The following is a 20,281-nucleotide window of genomic DNA, read 5'->3' as shown; positions in this document are numbered from 1 at the left end:
ATGATGGGGGCACCTCCTATACATAGTATACTGTAGATAGATGGAGAGGTGGCGATGTCGCCCACGATACTTGATGAAAGTCTGATGACTGAAATGTCTATTAATAGAATTTTATTCATTATTAAAAGCAGAAGGCGAGACAGTGTGCCAGAGTTTCTTTATTGTTCTGAAATGCAGAAACCCAAACTGCACATCTTTGTATTGAATTGAAAATTGAACAGAAATGTTATGATTATATTGGGCAAATTCTAAAAAAAAAAAAAAAAAAAATCCACAGAAAGTGCAATTAAAATCAATGATTTCTTATTTATTGCAAATAATGTTTTGCTGGATAGCATTGGAGGAGTTTGAAACCGACATCACAAGGTTTGTTTGTGATCAAGTATCTTGACACTCCAAACTTTTTCCCACTGGATATTTGGGACAAATCTTCTGCAGTAATGGATTAGATATGGGACACCGACTATGTCCTTCTGAAAGAGGGCAGATCCCTCTTTCAGAATCCTTCTATTCCATGTTGAAGGGCTGGATGCAAAACATGCCCCCCCCCCCCACTTTCGTTTTAACAGCCTGCTTTTTACGACAGCTCAGTGGTTTTCAATCATGTGCCATTTAGAATCAACAGTATCCACAGCAGGTTTTCATTCCAGCTCAACACCAGCCGATTCCACTGATCAGCACATCCAGAGAGGGAAACCAACTGGTGAAATCAGATGGTGAAGTGTTTGGTTGAAATGAAAGTGTGCGTACTCTTGGCTGATACAGATGAAGCTCCACATTTTACTGTATGCTTGCTTAACTACAGTTGTGCGTTGGTTCCATGCCCACCAAGGTTTTTTTTTTGTTGGGGGGGGGGGTCTATGGGATTCTCTTGGTTCCTTTTTGTTAGCATTTTTTCAGTATTTTGACACTTTTTGAGCCCTTGGTAATCAACTCCAGTATGGACAGTCGTGTGCTTCTTCAGGTTTGATCTGCTGCTGAACCCTTCTCCACACAGAAACTGCACCTTTATGCTTTTTCCTCTGTATGGGTCCGAACATGTTCTTTGAAGCCTTTGTTTGTAGCAAAAGCTTTCCCACAAGTGCTGCAGGTATATGGCTTTTCCCCTGTGTGGGTTCTGGTGTGCACATTCAAACTGCTGCTGACAGCAAATCTTTTCCCACACAGACGACATCCATAAGGTTTCTCCCCTGTGTGCACTCGGATATGCTTTGTGAGATCTGGGCCATATCTAAATTCCTTCGCGCAGTAGACACAGCTGTACGGTTTCTCACCTGTGTGAACTCTCATGTGCGTTTTCAAATTGTCACCACGGCTGAATCTCTTCCCGCAGGTGTTGCAAGCATGCAGCTTGTCGCCTGTGTGGATTTTAACATGCTGGTCGTGGTTCAATTGAGAGATGAATCGTTCTCCACAAACTCTGCATCTGAATGGCTTTTCCCCAGTGTGAGTTCTCGTGTGTTCTTCCAAGTCAGACTTCTGGTTGGACGTTTGTGCAGAAAAGTCAGGTTTGAACGGCTTTTCACCAGTGTGGCCTCTCATGTGAATGTTTAAGTAGGCCAACGTACTCCTAGTTGATCCTGCATTGTCACGGCTGGATGTGTTGTAAGCTTGGCTCTCAGCTACATGACAGTTGTTAGAGAGGAGTTGGTGGTCACTGTCTGGTTCTGATACGACAGAGACCTCTCTGTCAGATTCAGATGCTGGAGGCTCTAGCCAACCTCTCATCTCATCTACTACTCTCTGAGTTTGGTAAGGATCTGAATGCAGAGACTGATGTTGTTCACTGTTGCCACTTCCATCACAAGCAGGAGTCAACTTAAAGATATCAGCCTCCTCCCACAGTAAAGGCTGCTCTCCCTCCTGACTGGTGCAGAGTTCCTCCGGTTCGTCCGTTCGTCCGATCGATTTCACACTTGGTGGGTGTGTTGCTGGGGAGCCGAGGAAGTGCAATGTTACTTGACACGATTACTGATTGACTTTGGGAACATCATGCATTATTTGAACATGGGGGGGGGAATCGTTTTAACACTGGATTTCTTTCAACTTGAAATATAATTGAACTGGGGAAAAGAGAAATAAACGAAAATAAATATGAGCAAAGAAATTATATAACTAACTAAACACTGTAATTAAAATAAATAATGTATGAAAAATACAACTACTGCAAAATACTCAACATATTGGGAAACTATTATAGCTCTATAGGTCAGTTAGAGTTAGGTATGGACGGGCGGTGTCTGTTAGTCACGATTTCATTGGTGCCTATGAAATCAGTGATGTCATAAGATGACTTTGCTCTTATGACATCACTATGACATCATCAGTGGGACAAAAACTGAAACAGAGAACAGACAGATTGCCCATATAGATGTAGATGGGGAGACAACAGGAGAGCGTGAAAGCTATTACCAAGTATATGCACTACTTTCTCTCCTTGGGCTAACTTCTAGTCATTGAAATCCTCGTGAAATCACATGATTTACTCATTTTGCTGAGGACTACCCTGTTCCACTGGCGGCAGCTAGTCCCATTATACTGGAACGGTTCCAGTGGGACTAGCTGCCGCCGGCAAGGCTGCAAGTCGAGGCTGACACACAAGGATGTTTTCCGCTTACCATTGCACAGGTAGCAACAGGGATTTGCGAGCAGTGAATCGTGTCTGCTATGCTGCCCTACAAACATTCACTGTGGGTGACTTTAACGTGTGGTATAACATTAGTGGAATTAGGTAGGCCTAATTTACCTGTGTCTCAGTGCATAGAATGTAACACGTGCCAGGGGTCCTGCAGGGTTTCCAACAGTTAATTTTGATTGTATTTTATTTAGTTTTAGTCATAGTCATTAGCTTTAGTCATATTTCAGTCATCTGAAATGTTTGAGCTTTAGTCTAGTTTTGGTTGACTAAATATCATAAGATTTTAGTCGACTAAATCTACAGAAGATTTAGCCGACTAAAATCTAATGGGCGTATTTAAGTATAATAATGCCTTTTTTGTACGTTTCTCTAGAATTTCCAAACTCATTGGAAAGATCTATTAATCTGTTATTATGAAATTTTATTAAAGCAACACTCTGATTTTCAACCAGCTTTGTAATGTATCATTATAAAATCAGTAGTATATCTGAGAACTGTAAACAGATTTGCAGTCGTTCATTTAGTTTGACAGTTAGTGAGAGTTGATTTGAGTTAAGTTGTGGACAAGTGATGTCATTCATGCACAAATGACATCAGTGTTCCTTTAAGGTTTGAATGTGCAATACAGACACAGATTTAACGGTTTAAGTTATTCTCTTCCGATTGGATCTCTTCGCATTTCGTCCCACCCAAATATTTTCATCTTTTATTTGTTGACGAAAATGTCAATAGATTTCCTCATAGTTTTCATCATCACAACTTTGTTTTTATTTAGTTCAAATCTAGTTTTCGTCAGGTAAAAAAGGGTCATTTTAGTCAAGTTTTAGTTTTAGTCAACAAAATTAACACTGGTTTCTACACTGAACAACAGTGTTACATTGTGAGCTTCTTCAAATCATTTTTGCATATGTAAAAGAATGAGGGCCACAAAGTAACAGTAGTAGAAACAGTAATAGTGTTAAATGGTTATTTCCAGTCTTAACATGGCAACCAAGTCCCAAGTCCCCGTTTGTCAACCGCTCTGCAGAGCTTTTATTTTGAAAACACCATAAAAACCTAATTTACACTTCAAGATAATTTATCACACTTAATAATTTTCTCTAAAACTGTTCTTCTGTCTATAGCTCAGTGGTTTTCAATCATGTGCTGTTATGAATCAACAGTATGCAGGTTGTCATTCCAGCTCAACACTACAGCAGCTGATTCCACTGATTAGCACAACTTCATCCAGAGAGGGAAACCAACTGGTGAAATCAGATGGTGAAGTGTTTGGTTGAAATGAAAGTGTGCGTACTCTTGTCTGATACAGATGAAGCCATTGATGAAGCTCCACATTCTAGTGTATGCTTGCTAAACTACTGTTGTGCGTTGGTTCCATGCCCACCAAGATTTGTTTTGGGTGGGAAAGCACCTGCGTAGCTACATTGTTCTCTATTGGATTCTCTTAGTTCCATCTTGTTAGCATTTTTTCATAGTTATCATTTTTTTCATAACAAGTATTTTTGACACTTTTTGAGCCCTGGTAGCTGGTACTCAACTCCAGTATGGACAGTCGTGTGCTTCTTCAGGTTTGATCTGCTGCTGAACCCTTCTCCAAAGAAACTGAACCTTTATGGTTTTTCCTCTGTATGGGTCCGAACGTGTTCTTTCAAGCCTTTGTTCTTAGCAAAAGCTTTCCCACAAGTGCTGCACTTATACGGCTTTTCCCCTGTGTGGGTTCTGATGTGCACATTCAAGTTGCTGCTGACAGCGAATCTTTTCCCACACAAACGACATCCATAAGGTTTCTCCCCTGTATGCACTCGGATATGCTTTGTGAGATGTGAGCTGTCTGCAAACTCCTTCCCACAGTAGACACATCTGTACGGTTTCTCACCTGTGTGAACTCTCATGTGCAGTTTCAAATGCCCATCACGGCTGAATCTCTTCCCACAGGTGTGGCAAGCATGCGGCTTGTCGCCTGTGTGGATTCTAACATGCTGGTCGTGGTTCGATTGAGAGATGAATCCTTCTCCGCAAACTCTGCATCTGAAAGGCTTTTCCCCGGGGTGAGTTCTCGTGTGTTCTTCCAAGTCAGACTTCTGGTTGGACGATTGTGCACAAAAGTCATGATTGAATGGCTTTTCACCAGTGTGGGCTCTCATGTGAGTCTTTAAGTAGGCCATGGAACTCCTAGATGATCCTGCATTCTCACAGCTGGATGTGTTGTAAGCTTGGCTCTCAGCTACATGATAGTTGTGAGAGACGAGCTGGCAGTCACTGTCTGGTTCTGATACTGCAGAGCCCTCTCTGTCAGATCCAGATGAGATGTTTGCTAGAGGCTCTTTCTCTGCTACACTCTGAGTTTGGTAAGGATCTGAATGCAGAGACTGATGTTCGCTGTGGTCACTTCCATCACAAGCAGGAGTCAACTTAAAACGATCAGTCTCCTCTTGCAGTAAAGGCTGCTCTCCCTCCTGACTGGTGTAGAGTTCCTCCTGTTCCTCTTTAATGTGTGGAGGCTCTGGGTCCTCTTGACTCAAACTGAAGTTCCTCTGCTGGTTACAGTGCTGCTGGTCCAGGATAACCTCCTCCTTAACGATAGATGGCTGTGGGGTGTCTGAAGGGGGGGAGGAGGAGAAAGGAAAGAACACTTGATCAATACAAGCTGTTGTGGCTTCTGCGATCAGAAATGGAATCAAAGCCCTCTTTGTTTGAGTAGGGGGACATGAGCTTTATCAGCGTGCTAATAGAACTCTTGCTGATTTGATACCAAATATATTTTTCCTTCGATTTGTTCCGTAGCTTTTGTATTTCTTGTCTCTCTATTTTGACATTTTTATTAAGTTTTTGAAGTGTCGAAGAAGAAAATGGGTTGGTTTGTCAGTGAGAATACAACATGTTCAGTAACATTTAAGCTGTTGGATCGGGTTTAACAGGTTGGGTTTATATTTACCGGCCATAATGACGACTTCTCCAAAACAGATTAAACTGACAGGAGGAACAGAGCAGAACAGAGTGACTAGCAGAGGAGTTTCTTTTTCAGTATTTTTTCCTCCGTCTTATTGATGGTATCCAATTAGATATTCTCAAGAGACATTTTGTGGGAACGCACACAAAATGTTACTACGGCTGGCGCGTGGGTGGGGTAACACCCCCATATATCTCAATGGGCTGACTATAAGATTGGGGATTCTAGAGCAGGTACATAGACATCTGTTCAGATGTGCATTTACTGCGGGGGTTAAATCCCCGATGGTGTCTGCCTGGGCTGGGCTAGCAGCTAAATGCTAACTAGAAGCCTCCTCAGTGGGCAGGAGGGAGAACTGCCCGGCTGAGGGAAGCAAGGAGAGGACGGCAGAAGAGAGGGAGTTGGGTGAGGGAGTTAGCCGTGCCTGCCTTGTCGTCTTTCCCTCGTCCTCCTCATCGCTCATTTCATCACACATACGCAGTGCTCCTTTCTAGCATACCGTGCCTCTTCTTCGTCCTTGCAGCGCTGGTCTGTGTCTGTTCCCTCTTTGTTAAACTTGTTGTCTGGTGTAGACTAGAGCGGAAGTAGCAGCACCGGTCGCCGCCATTACAGTTGCGGGCACTTCCGGGCCAATGTTGTCGAGTTTTGTAGCTACTTGGGAGCAAATACAAAAGAATAAATATAAAAACATATTCCAAAGTGTTAGACTTAATTTAATTATGTAGCTACAACAAGTGTAACGGCGAAAACACACCGCAAGCGTCTCCTGCGCGTAAGCTGCACGGCGCGACCTTGTGCGCAGCCAGTTTTCATTAGGACACCATGTTAACAGATCTGTCAGTCCACACCGAATTGCGCGCAGCGCGAAGCTCCGCGGACGCGCAGGGCGCGCAAGATAGCCTGGATTTCTATTTTCGTGCGCGGACCCCTGCGCCCGTGAGTGACTCTGTCAAGCTGAACAGATCAGGGCAGACAGGAACTCCGAAACCGGACATTCGTCAAATAAAACCAATTTCAAAGTAAAATAATGTTTATTTACGTTGTTGATTGCCCCTTTGGAAGTGTGAAAAGAGAGAGAGCAGTTGGAGAGGGGGAGCGGCTCCCATCTAGGGGCTCGTTGCCTGCGGAGCAACAAGTAGAGAGCTAGGACTCGCCTTCTCTCTACAACAGCACGCACTGGGAAAACGGGAGGAGAACAGACATAAATATGATGCAATTGCATTTTATAACGCCGAAGGTAGTCATTAACAGTTATCCCAAACATATTACTTTATATATTTATGTCGTTATTTACTTATACCCATGATAACGAAGACAATAGATCTGGGGCAAAATATATAGCGGACGAGCAGAGCGCACAGAGAAAGAGAAGTGAGCTGCGCTCTCTGTGTGCAGACTTTAAGTGCCTTCTGCGCGGAGCAAGTTCCGCGTATTGGTGTGTCCCCAGCGTAAGGCTTCAGTCCTCGATTAATTCAACAGGAGCCATTCATGCATTTTGTGATTTTCATTTGAATGCAATGGATTTTTCATGTGGGGATCCTATGAATGGTGACTTGCTGGTTCCACAGGGCTGATTGGTCAGAAGATGGGTCTCTTTCATGGGTTTTTGATCTTTCCTCTGAACTTAGCCATGCAGCATACGTTGCCATGGTGATCCATCTCGGTAAGAAGTGAACTAGCATCGAAGCACGGCAAAACCCAGGTTTAATCCTGAAGTTACCTCGCTAAGCCACTAATCGTGCTTTGTGGTACAGGACCCAGCACAGCTGCTAAACAATCTCACTCGCCCGCCCGCACACGCAAGCAAGCAAACACACACACACACACACACACACACACACACACACACACACACACGCACACACACACACACACACGTACGTAGTGTATCAGGCTGCTTTTAAAATGCAGCCTTTAATAATACAGACAGGTGACAGAACATTGTGATTTCACCAACCTGTTCTGTGCAGCTTTATCTCAGGCCTCAAGACATCCAGCAGCCTGCGCTGTCGGTCGATCTCTTCCTCGTACACTACTATCGTTTTTACAAACACTCCTAATATTTCCTCAGCAGCCGCAGTTAGTCGCTCGTTGACGAACGTCCTCAAACTCTGGACTGTAGACATGTCCACTGCAGTAGACGAGAGACACTCCGAGAAACGCAGATGACCCGACACTCAGCAACCAGACCAGCTAGCTAGCTTCTTCTTGTTGTTTTATGCGGTTGGCTAGCTAGCTAGCTAGTAGCATCGTTTGTTTACCTATGTTCTCTGTGGAGCTACTTCCACCGGACTCTATATAATGTTACCCTATTTAAAACAGATTTTTTGTTTGTTAAAGTTAAACTCACGGGGGATGTATCATACAACAACGTCATAAAACACGGTTAAAGATGAGAACAACGCCGCACATTAGACAACACGTCTGCTCGGAACAAAAAACTCGAGTTCCTGTCTGTTACTGTTCCTGTCAGGGAACTAAGCTAAACGGTACTGCTTCCGCTAGCAGATTCATTTGTTTGTTTATTTATCAATTCAATTATAAACTGAGTAACAATCATCAACATCGATTATGCATAATGATATATGCCCAAGGGTTAACGTGGTAAATAAAATATACAATGAAAGAAACGTGAATAAGGAAAGAACAAAATATAAAATGAAATAAGATCCAGCAGTTCAGATAATTATAGTACAATTTACACATATTAGGAGTTTTTAAGGCCTTGGGGTTTGTCGAGTGCTGCAGCTGAATAGGTTGTTGCATTTCATTTATATATACAAAACGATTGAAGGTTGTCAGAAAACTTGCTTTTGGGAATGTGAAATGTTCTGTTTTTGTTGTGAAATGAAACCCAATTTGTTCATTCTGGTGCTGAGGTTTAGAAAAAAGTTAATAGCCTTCCCTGGCCTACCATGCCTTTTACATTTATTCTATTCTAATATTTTGAAGAAAAAGTTTCTGATTCCAGTGCTTTGTCCCTTATCCATGTTTTTAGGGTATTATCTTCTATGACAACACTGTTGATTCTGTCTGTCCTGATTCACTCTTTTGTCATTTTCAATAATGCTATATTTGGACTTGTTGTGAATAAATGTGGATGCTATTGATGTATTGTATTGAGCACTGTCTAACTTATTGTTTCAATGCTTTACTCATTTCCCTTGTAATCACCCCAATGTGTGCTCAGTCAGTTCAGCTTCTATGTCCTCTGTTCTGATTGGATGGGGGCACCTCCTATACATGTATACTGTATATAGATGGAGATGTGTGGATGCATGATGGGTCATGAAGGTCTGATGACTGATATATCAAATATTAAAGTTTCCCAAAACAGAAGGTGAGAGTGTGCAGGACTTTCTTTATTGTTCTGGAATGCAGAAACCCAAACGGCACATATTGAACAGAAATATTACAATGATTATTCTTTCCAACAATATGAAGTCCACAAAAGGTGGTGAAGTGTTTGGTTGAAATGAAAGTGTGCATACTCTTGGTTGATACAGATGAAGCCATTGCTGAAGCTTATTGTAGGCTTGCTAAACTACAGTTGTGCGTTGGTTTCATGCCCACCAAGATTTGTTTATGGCGGGGGGGGGGGAGCACCCTGGTAGTTACATTGTTCCCTATGGGATTCTCTTGGTTCATTTTTGTTAGCATTTTTTCACATCACATATTTTGACACTTTTTGAGCCCTGGTACTCAACTCCAGTATGGACAGTCGTGTGCTTCTTCAGGTTTGTGCTGCTGCTGAACCCTTCTCCACACAGAAACTGCACCTTTATGGTTTTTCCTCCGTATGGGTCCGAACATGTTCTTTGAAGCCTTTGTTTGTGGCAAAAACTTTCCCACAAGTGCTGCACGTATACGGCTTTTCCCCTGTGTGGGTTCTGGCGTGCACATTCAAACTGCTGCTGACAGCAAATCTTTTCCCACACAAACGACATCCATAAGGTTTCTCCCCTGTGTGCACTCGGATATGCTTTGTGAGATCTGGGCCGTGACTAAACTCCTTCCCGCAGTAGACACAGCTGTACGGTTTCTCACCTGTGTGAACTCTCATGTGCGTTTTCAAATTGTCACCACGGCTGAATCTCTTCCCGCAGGTGTGGCAAGCATGTGGCTTGTTGCCTGTGTGGATTCTAACATGCTGGTCGTGGTTAGATTGAGAGATGAATCCTTCTTCGCGAACTCTGCATCTGAATGGCTTTTCCCCGGTGTCGTTGTGAGTTCTCATGTGTTCTTCCAAGTCAGACTTCTGGTTGGACATTTGTGCAGAAAAGTCAGGTTTGAATGGCTTTTCACCAGTGTGGCCTCTCATGTTTAAGTATGCCAACGTACTCCTAGTTGATCCTGCGTTCTCACAGCTGGATGTGTTGTAAGCTTGGCTCTCAGCTACATGACAGTTGTTAGAGAGGAGCTGGCAGTCATTGTCTGGTTCTGATACTGCAGAGACCTCTCTGTCACATTCAGATGCTGGAGGCTCTAGCCAACCTCTCATCTCATCTGCTACCCTCTGAGTTTGGTAAGAATCTGAATGCAGAGACTGATGTTTACTGTGGTCACTTCCATCACAAGCAGGAGTCAACTTAAATAAATCAGCCTCCTCCCACAGTAAAGGCTGCTCTCCATCCTGACTGGTGCGGAGTTCCTCCGGTTCGTCCGTTCGTCCGATCGATTTCACACTTGGTGGGTGTGTTGCTGGGGAGCCGAGGAAGTGCAATGTTACTTGACACGATTATTCATTGGCTTTGGGAACATCATGCATTATATTAACTTTGGGGGGGGGGAATCTTTTTAACACTGGATTTCTTTCAACTTGAAATATAATTGAACTGGGGGGAAAATAAAAATAAATGAAAATAAATAAGAGTAAAAAAACATTAGATAACTAACTAAATACTGAAATTAAAATAATGTGTAAAAAAATACAACCTACTGGACTATAGGTCAGTTAGGTAAGACAGGCACAAATTCAAAAGTTTCTTACTGTACATAAAGCATATCCTATAATAGATTGCCTAGGCAGACGGGCGATGTCTGTTAGTAACGATTTGCGAACGACACTACACGGCCTAGGGCCGGGTTGTTACGTGGTTTTATGGCCTGGCTGTTACATGGTTTTAGATATGGGTGTTACGTGGTTTTAGGTCAGGCTGTTAACGTGGTTTTAGGTCTGGCTGTTACATGGTTTTAGGTCTGGATACTACGTGGTTTTAGGCCAGGTTGTTACGTGGTTTTAGGTCTGGCAGTGTGGCTGTTACATGGTTTTATGCCAGGCAGTTACATGGTTTTAGGGCCGGCTGTTACATGGTTTTAGGTCTGGCTGTTACAGGTTTTAGCTCTGGCTGTTACGTGGTTTTAGGCCAGGTTGTTATGTGGTTTTAGGTCTAGCACCGTTGCTGTTACAAGGTTTTATGCCAGGCAGTTACGTGGTTTTAGGTCTGGCTGTTACAGGTTTTAGGTCTGGCTGTTACGTGGTTTTATACCAGGCTGTTATGTGGTTTTAGGTCTGGCTGTTACGTGGTTTTAGACCAAGCTGTTATGTGGTTTTAGGTTTGGCTGTTATGTGGTTTTAGGTCTGGAAGTTATGTGGTTTTAGTTCTGGCTGTTATGTGGTAAAAGCCCCAAACCTTCAAAATAAAAGCCCAAAACACACACAGAGCTTCAAAATAAAAGCCAAAAACACACACAGGCCTTAGGCTGGTTTCACACCGACGACCCACGCCTTGCCTATGCCTTGCCTTTACCCACGCTTTTAAATAGGCGTCCGTTTTAGTCAACGAGGCTGTGTACACCGGGCGCCTGAGCGTGAACCCTGCGTGTACCCACGCCTTGCCTGTGCCTTGCCGATTTTATCGAATAGGCGAGAGTTCTATTTTCACGCCGACAAGGCGCGTGCAGGCAGGCTTTTCTGTCAAGCCATGAAAGAAAAACGCGACAATATCCGTGGGAACTGTCAAAGTCAACTGAATTTCAAAATAAAATGGAGTTTCTACAACAGTATTGAGCAGAGAGAGAGAGCGAGAGAGAGATTGACGGGTGGCTATCACGTGGGGCTTTCTCCGTGTCGGCAAACAAATCTTCATGAGAGAGAATAGCGACCGAAGAAGCAAGATGGACAATGTTGTTGTGCCAGCACATATTCTTGCAAGATCACCTCTCTAAAATGTCCGACTATAGTCAGACCTGGTTATACATATCCAGCATCAATAGAACATTAAATATATCAGATTTATTTTACCTAGAGGCTACCCATGACAATTCTGGACAACACGTGAAAAAATACAGTCGGGAGAGAGGAGAGGCGCTTGTGACTCGGCTCCAGGTTCGGCGTGCAAAAGGCGTGCAGTGTGATCGCAAAAGCGTGTAACAGGTTCACGCCCAGCTCGGCGTAGGCGTGGGTTGAGGCAAGGCAAGGCGTGGGTCGTCGGTGTGAAACCAGCCTTACACACACAACACAACACCGGGCCGGAGTCACACCAAATTCGATTATCAGGCCTGATAATCTGGTAAGATCTAAATTGACCTAATGCGCCTGATGTGCATCACAACATTTCGAGTGTCTCTCCTGGTGTAAAAACAAAACATTAACATTCCACAGGTAGCAACGGGGATTTGCAAACAGTAAACCGTGTATGCTGCCTAGAAACATTAACTGACTTTAACTTTAACGTGTGGTATGTTAGTGGAATTAAGTAGGCCTAATTTACCTGTGTCTCAGTGCTTCAGTGCATAGAATTTAACATGTGCCGTGGGTCCTGCAGGGTTTCCACCAGTGTTAATTTTGATTTGATTTAGTTTTAGTCATAGTCTTTTGACTAAAATGGCATTTAGTTTTAGTCATATTTCAGTCATCAGAAATGTTTTAGCTTTAGTCTAGTTTTAGATGACTAAATATAAGATTTTATTCGACTAAATCTACAGTAGATTTAGTAAACTAAAATCTAACTGACTTATTTAAGTAATGTGCAATATAGACAGATTTAACCGTTTAACTTCTTCTTCTCATCTGATTGGATCTCTTCGCAATTCATCCCTCCCAGACATTTTTGTCTAGTTTTTATTTGTTTGACGAAAATTTCAATAGATTTCCTCAAAGTTTTCGTCATCATAAATTAGTTTTTATTTAGTTAAAACCTACTTTTCGTCAGTGAAAAAGGGTAGTTTTAGTCATGTATTAGTTTTAGTCGACATTAACACTGGTTTCCACACTGAACAACAGTGTGGACATTGTGAGCTTCTTCAACTCATAAGGATGACGGCCACAAAGTAACAGTAGTAGACCCAGTAATCGTGTTAAATGGTTATTTCCAGTCTAATATCCCAATCAAGTCCCAAGTCCCTGTTTGTCAACCGCTCTGCAGAGCTTTTATTTTGAAAACACCTTAAAAACCTAATTTACACTTCAAGCTGATTTATCACACTTAATCATTTTCTCTAAAACTGTTCTTCTGTCTATAGCTCAGTGGTTTTCAATCATGTGCCATTATGAATCAACAGTATGCAGGATTTCATTCCAGCTCAACACTACAGCAGCTGATTCCACTGATTAGCACAACTTCATCCAGAGAGGGAAACCAACTGCTGAAATCAGATGAAGTGAAGTGTTTGGTTGAAATGAAAGTGTGCGTACTCTTGGGTGATGCAGATGAAGCCATTGATGAAGATCCACATTTTATTGTAGGCTTTTATAAACTACAGTTGTGCGTTGGTTCCATGCCCACCAAGAATTGCCCTGGTAGTTACATTGTTCTCTATGGCAGTGGTTCTCAACTGGTCTAGCCTCACGACCCACATTCTTCCTTAAGTCATCAAGTCACGACCGAATTTTCTGAATTTAGTCTAACTTTATAGCGTCATTTAGCCCCCTTTGCAACAAGCTAGCATGGCATGACAATGGATGCCTTAGGTCTTCTAGTTTTATATGGTACCAGTATCTTCACTCTGGATTTAAAAATGAGCCCGCTACAGCCTCGGACAGGCAGTCATGTTGGCCACGGACGTCAGCGTCCTCAATGAGTAGAATAACTTTTTTTTTATCATGCACACATCCATGACCTATTCAAAAATGGCCCCGCGACCCACTTTTGGGTACCGACTCACCAGTTGAGAAACACTACTCTATGGGATTCTCTTTTCATGTTAGCATTTTTGTCATAACAAGTATTTTTGGCACTTTTGAGCCCTGCTACTCAACTCCAGTATGGACAGTCGTGTGCTTCTTCAGGTTTGATCTGCTGCTGAACCCTTCTCCACAGAAACTGAACCTTTATGCTTTTTCCTCTGTATGGGTCCGAACATGTTCTTTGAAGCCTTTGTTTTTAGCAAAAGCTTTCCCACAAGTGCTGCACGTATATGGCTTTTCCCCTGTGTGGGTTCTGATGTGCACATTCAAATTGCTGCTGACAGCGAATCTTTTCCCACACAAAAGACATCCATAAGGTTTCTCCCCTGTATGCACTCGGATATGCTTTGTGAGATGTGATTTGCCTGCAAACTCCTTTCCGCAGTAGACACACCGGTACGGTTTCTCACCTGTGTGAACTCTCATGTGGATTTTCAAATGCCCATCACGGCTGAATCTCTTCCCACAGGTGTGGCAAGCATGCGGCTTCTCGCCTGTGTGGGCGATGCTAACATGCTGGTCGTGGTTCAATTGAGAGATGAATCCTTCTCCGCAAACTCTGCATGTGAATGGCTTTTCCCCGGTGTGAGTTCTCGTGTGTTCTTCCAAGTCAGACTTCTGGTTGGACGTTTGTGCAGAAAAGTCATGATTGAATGGCTTTTCACCAGTGTGGGCTCTCATGTGAATGTTTAAGTAGGCCAAGGTACTCCTAGATGATCCTGCATTCTCACAGCTGGATGTGTTGTAAGCTTGGCTCTCAGCTAAATGACAGCTGTGAGAGACGAGCTGGCAGTCACTGTCTGGTTCTGATACTGCAGAGCCCTCTCCGTCAGATTCAGATGAGATGTTGACTAGAGGCTCTTTCTCTGCTACACTCTGAGTTTGGTAAAGATCTGAATGCAGAGACGGATGTTCACTGTGGTCACTTCCATGACAAGCAGGAGTCAACCTAAAGATATCAGCCTCCTCTTGCAGTAAAGGTTGCTCTTCCTCCTGACTGGTGTAGAGTTCCTCCTGTTCCTCTTTAATCTGTGGAGGCTCTGGGTCCTCTTGACCCAGACTGAAGTTCCTCTGCTGGTTACAGTGCTGCTGGTCCAGGAGAACCTCCTCCTTAAAGACAGATGGCTGTGGGGGGTCTGAAGGGGGGAGGAGAAAGGAAAGAACACTTGATCGAACAAATACAAGCTATTGTGGCTCCTGCGATCAGAAATGTAATCAAAACCCTATTTCTTGTCTCTCTATTTTGATATTTGCATTACATTTTTGAAAACATAGGTCAGTGTCAGAGGAGAAAATGGGTTGATTTGTCAGTGAGAATATAACTTGTAATTGTTCAGTAACATTTAAGCTGTTGGACCAGGTTTAACAGGTTGGGTTTATATTTACCAGCCGTAATGATGACCTCTCAAACACATTAAACCGAGGAACAGAGCAGAACAGAGTGACTAGCAGCAGTTTTTTTTCTTTTTTCTCCGTCTTATTGATGGTATCCAATTAGATATTCCGCACAAGAAAGCTTTGCATGTACTCAGATGCAGTGGCTGAGGAAGCGCCCCTCCCTCCAAGTAGAGAAGAAGGTCTCCTTAAACACGTTAAACCTAGCCTGAATTAATTAGATAATGCTAAATAATTATCTATCTATATATAAAATTGAGTATGTGGACTTTGTTTGTTTCAAGTTCTGTGTTCGGCCACAGCTATGCCGTTTCACGTGCGATCGGGCTGAAACCTTCAGGGTGTGTAAAGGGCAAACGTGCGGGTGACCTGACGGAGCCGGATTTTTTAATTAGGCTAATTAGCTAATGATATGATGTCATCAATCATTGACCGTGATGATGTCAAAAGTGATGTCATATCATAAGGGGCACGCGCGCGCACACACACACACACACACACACACACACACACACACAAGCATTGTGACAACAAGACTGATCAGTGATGGAAGACTGATCAGTGATGTCATAGGGGGGCACACACACACACACACACTGATGTCATCAGTGATATCATGGGGCACAGACACACAGTGATGTCACACACACACACACACACACACACACACAAGGAGGCATTGTGACAAGACTGATCAGTGATGTCATAGGGGGGCACACACACACACACACACACACACTGATGTCATCAGTGATATCATGGGGCACACACACACACACACACACACACACACACACACACACACACAAGGTGGCATTGTGACATCACTGATGCAATAACATTTAGTGAGCAAGGCACACACATGCACACACCCACATGTGCCAATAGGGCAAACGAGGCAGAGCAGCGGGATGCCTAGTAAAATAAAATACTCATACAATGCGCCTGCCTGGTAGCCTGTCAGCACCTGTCAGCATTCATTGCAGGTCGCTGGCCAAATGAGTGTGTATGTGATTCCTTCAACTTTTGGCAAGCATGTGAGTTGAGGCTGCTATTTGGTTGCTTCAGATTTTACATACGCAGCGCTCCTTTCTAGCCTACCGTGCCTCTTCTTCGTCCTTGCAGCACTGTTCTCTGTGTGTCTGTTCCCTCTTTGTTAAACTTCTTGTCTGGTGTAGTAGACTGTAGAGCAGAAGTAGCAGCACCACTCGCCGTCATTACAGTTGCGAGCAATTCCGGGCCAACGTTGTTTGGTTATCCCTTGAGGGGGCTCACATACGCATGCCGGCTGCTAATGAGGTCGCCAGCTCAACAGGGTGGTGAGATTTGAATGCAAAGATAAAGAGTTGTTCTCCAAAATTAGATGTGAATGAAGCCTTTTGAAAAAAATATGAGCCTAAAATGATAGCTGACTATTAAAGTTAGAATCATCGATATTTTCTGACCATCATCATATTGGATTCAACAAACAAAGCATCTGTGTTTTTGGATCTACTGATGGATTTCATTTTCTGGTTGGATTTTTCCTTCAAAAATGCTTGTGGAATGTTATGTTAGCCTTCATCAGGGTTCCACTCCCACACCTTGTTAAACGTCAAAATCAAGGACTTTTTAAGGACTTTAAAGGGCCATTTCCATCAAATATAAATGACCTATGTCTATTTTCACAAACTTGCCAGGCTGGCCTTGCATTTCGCCCCTCCCTCAAATTCAGAAACTTTCATGGATTTCAAGGACCTGTGGGAACCCTGCTTCATATTATAGCCCAGTTATCACCTAGAACGATTAACACATGTGTCCAACCTGTTTTCTTGGAAAAGCCCAATTCAAGGGAATGCTTTTAAATGTGCTAAGGGTAGATGCATGCGTCTCAGTCTTCCTCATATTGTCCCATATTCAGGGGACAATTTGAGGAAGATGAGGTTACATGCTGCAAAAAGTTAATTAAAGCCACAAGGTGGCTAAGTCATTGTGGCTTGTCAGATTAATATACAGCACAACAGTGATTTTAAAATGTAGCCTTTAATAATACAAATAGGTGACAGATGTTCTCTTTGTTTCACTAAGAACATTGTGATTTCACCAACCTGTTCTGTGTAGCTTTATCTCAGGCCTCAAAACGACATCCAGCAGCCTGCGCTGACGGTCGATCTCGTCCTCGTACTCTAGTACAGTTTTTACAAACACTCCTAATATTTCCTCAGCAGCCGCAGTTAGTCGCTCGTTGACGAACGTCCTCAAACTCTGGACTGTAGACATTTCCACTCAAGTAGACGAGAGATACTTAACGACTTCGAGAACGAGAAACGCAGATGACCCGACCAGCTAGTTAGCTTCTTCTTCTGTGTTGTTTTATGCGGTTGCCTAGCTAGCTAGTAGCATCGTTTGTTTACCTATGTTCTCTGCGGAGCTACTTCCGCCGGACTCTATATATCATGTTACCCTATTTAAAAGAGAAGCTTTATTAAAGTTAAACTCACGGGAATCTATCATAACTACAACAACGCCATAAGACACCCTTATATCACAGAGTACAACGCCGCACATTAGACACCAACACGTCAGCTGGGAACTAAAAACTCGAGTTCCTGTCTGTTACTGTTCCTGTGGGGAAACTGAGCTAGACGGTACTGCTTCCGCTAGCAGATTCATGTTTGTTTGTTTGTTTGTTTGTTTATCATGTATATTTATAAACTGAGTAACAACATCAATTATGCATAGACATTATATATTCCAGGGGTTAAATGGGTAAATAAAATATACAATGAAAGAAAAGAGAATAAGAAAAAGAACAAAGGATACAATTAATAAAGAGGTGCAGCAGTTAGACAATTTTAGTAGGCTACAATTTACACATTCGTTTTTAAGGCTTTGGGGTTTGTAGAGTGCTGAATAGGTTGTTGTTGCATTTCATTTATTAAAAAAAAATGAATAAAGGTTAGAAAATCTACTTTTGTGAATGTGAAATGTTGCTATAATCAAAAATATTTAGGCTATAACACAATATTTGTTGTTCTGGAATGCATCCCAGTTTGTTCATTCTGGAGCCAGAATAATTTTCAGATTGTGTTTTGTCCCTTATCCTGTTATCCACCTTTTTAGAGGATTAACTTAATATTTGGCAACACTGTTGATTCTGTCTGTCCTGATCGGTCCTGTTTCACTCGTCATTTTCTATGTGCTATATTTGAACTTGTTATAATTGAAATGTTATTGAAGATGTATTGAGCACTGTGTATACTTTATTCAGTTTGTGTTTCAATGTTTTACTTATTTACCTTGTAATTGCCTCAAGGTGCTCAGTCAATTCAGCTTATGTCCTCTGTTCTGACTGGATGATGGGGGGCACCTCCTATAGAGACAGTCGGCATGTGTGGGAACGCCCACAAAATGTTATACGGCTGGCGTGCTAGTGGGGTAAAACTGCCCATATATCTCAATGGGCTGACTCACCAAAGGAAGGTGCTGCGGCTCTAAACTACAGATTTGGGGATTCTAGAGCAGAACACGACGTCTGTTCAGATGTGCGTTTACTGCGGAGGTTAAATCCTCGATCGTGTCTGCCTGGGCTGGGCTATCAGCTAAATTCTAACTTTGCTGAATGGATAGAACAGAGGATTTACCCCACCCTGACCACGCCCCCACCCAGGCTGACCCAGCTAACCCAGCGTCTATAACGAGACATCGCCTCAACCTATACATGTATACTGTATAGGGGAGATGTGTAGGCGAGCAGATCTTACACCCACACCACCCATGCTACTTGAGGGAGGTCTGATGGCTGAAACATCGATTATTAAAATGTATCCAAAGCAGAAGGTGAGACAGTGTGCAGGAGTTTCTTTATTGTTCTGAAATGCAGAAACGCAAACAGCAGCACTTTGTATAGAAATGAAAAGTGAACAGAAATGTTACTACGAATAACATTTGGCAAATTCTTTCCAAAAATATGAAGTCCAAAGAAAGTGCAATTAAAAATGTAATTTCTAATTTATTGCAAATAATGTTTTGCTGGATAGCGACAGCGTTGATGGAGAAGTTTGAGACAGACATCACAACAAGGTTTGTGATAAAGTATCTTGACACTCCAAAAATTTTCCCACTGGATATTTGGGACATATTTTCAACAGAAATGGATTAGATATGGGACGGTGACCCTGTCATTCTGAAAGAGGGATCTGATCCTTCTGTTCCGTGTTGAAGGGCTGGATGCAAAACATGTTTTTCCCCCACTATTATCAGCCGACAATCAGCCTTCCTGATATGACAGCTCAGTGGTTTTCAATCATGTGCCGTTATGAATCAACAGTATGCAGGTTCTCATTCCAGCTCAACACTACAGCAGCTGATTCCACTGATTAGCACAAATTCATTCAGAGAGGGAAACCAACTGGTGAAATCAGATGGTGAAGTGTTTGGTTGAAATGAAAGTGTGCGTACTCTTGGCTGATACAGATGAAGCCATTGATGAAGCTCCACATTTTATTGGAGGCTTGCTACATTACAGTTGTGTGTTGGTTCCCTGCCCACCAAGATTTGTTTGTGGGGGAGGAAGAGCCCTGGTAGTTACATTGTTCTCCATGGGATTCTCTTAGTTCCATCTTCTTAGCATTTTTTCATATCAATTATTTTAACAGTTTTTGAGCCATGGTACTCAACTCCAGTATGGACAGTCGTGTGCTTCTTCAGGCCTGATCTGCTGCTGAACCCTTCTCCACAGAAACTGCACCTTTATGTTTTTTTCTATGTATGGGTCCGAACATCTTCTTTCAAGCTTTTGATTTTAGCAAAAGCTTTCCCACAAGTGCTGCACTTATAAGGCTTTTCCCCTGTGTGGGTTCTGATGTGCACTGCTGACAGCAAATCTTTTCCCACACAAAAGACATTCATAAGGTTTCTCCCCTGTATGCACTCGGATATGCTTTGTGAGATCTGAGCCGTATCTAAAATCCTTCCCGCAGTAGACACAGCTGTACGGTTTCTCACCTGTGTGAACTCTCATGTGCAGTTTCAAATGCTCACCATGGCTGAATCTCTTCCCACATGTGTTGCAAGCATGTGGCTTGTTGCCTGTGTGGATTTTAACATGCTGGTCGTGGTTAGATTGAGAGATGAATCCTTCCCCGCAAACTCTGCATGTGAATGGCTTTTCCTCTGTGTGAGTTCTCAT

General features: G+C 42.8%; 2 protein-coding genes across 2 annotated transcripts; both read right to left on the bottom strand.

Moving 5' to 3' along the window:
* Window positions 1-256: 256 nt before the first annotated feature.
* Window positions 257-7,977, bottom strand: LOC310783450 (uncharacterized protein). Its single transcript, XM_083644317.1, has 3 exons — window positions 7,546-7,977; window positions 4,515-5,237; window positions 257-1,931 (listed from the first exon to the last, which is right to left on the bottom strand). Exons 1-3 carry the CDS (start codon window positions 7,712-7,714, stop codon window positions 1,009-1,011), a joined length of 1,815 nt encoding a protein of 604 aa, XP_083500443.1. The 5' UTR covers window positions 7,715-7,977; the 3' UTR covers window positions 257-1,008.
* A 1,063-nt stretch (window positions 7,978-9,040) lies between these two features.
* Window positions 9,041-17,370, bottom strand: LOC310783789 (uncharacterized protein; the record flags this gene model as incomplete). The annotated part of the gene is made up of 3 exons (XM_083644693.1): window positions 9,041-10,289; window positions 14,127-14,852; window positions 17,199-17,370. The coding sequence occupies 3 exons, from the start codon at window positions 17,368-17,370 to the stop codon at window positions 9,370-9,372; spliced, it is 1,818 nt and encodes a 605-aa protein (XP_083500819.1). The 3' UTR covers window positions 9,041-9,369.
* Window positions 17,371-20,281: the final 2,911 nt, after the last annotated feature.

This window comes from Poromitra crassiceps (assembly GCF_964638095.1).
Source record: "Poromitra crassiceps genome assembly, chromosome: 10".
Classification (NCBI taxonomy): Eukaryota; Metazoa; Chordata; class Actinopteri; order Beryciformes; family Melamphaidae; genus Poromitra; species Poromitra crassiceps.
Note: the sequence above shows the minus strand (reverse complement) of the source record. Positions and strands in the feature narration are given on the sequence as shown.

What these genes read in the sequence shown, in the direction of transcription:
- LOC310783450 (XM_083644317.1), bottom strand. Translation starts at nt 7,714, where the DNA reads ATGTCTACAGTCCAGAGTTTGAGGACGTTCGTCAACGAGCGACTAACT. An exon ending in GATAAAGCTGCACAGAACAG is followed by an intron (nt 5,238 to 7,545) that starts GTTGGTGAAATC and finishes CCCCCCCTTCAG; the next exon opens with ACACCCCACAGCCATCTATC. An exon ending in GCACATGAGAGTTCACACAG is followed by an intron (nt 1,932 to 4,514) that starts GTGAGAAACCGT and finishes TCGGCTCCCCAG; the next exon opens with CAACACACCCACCAAGTGTG.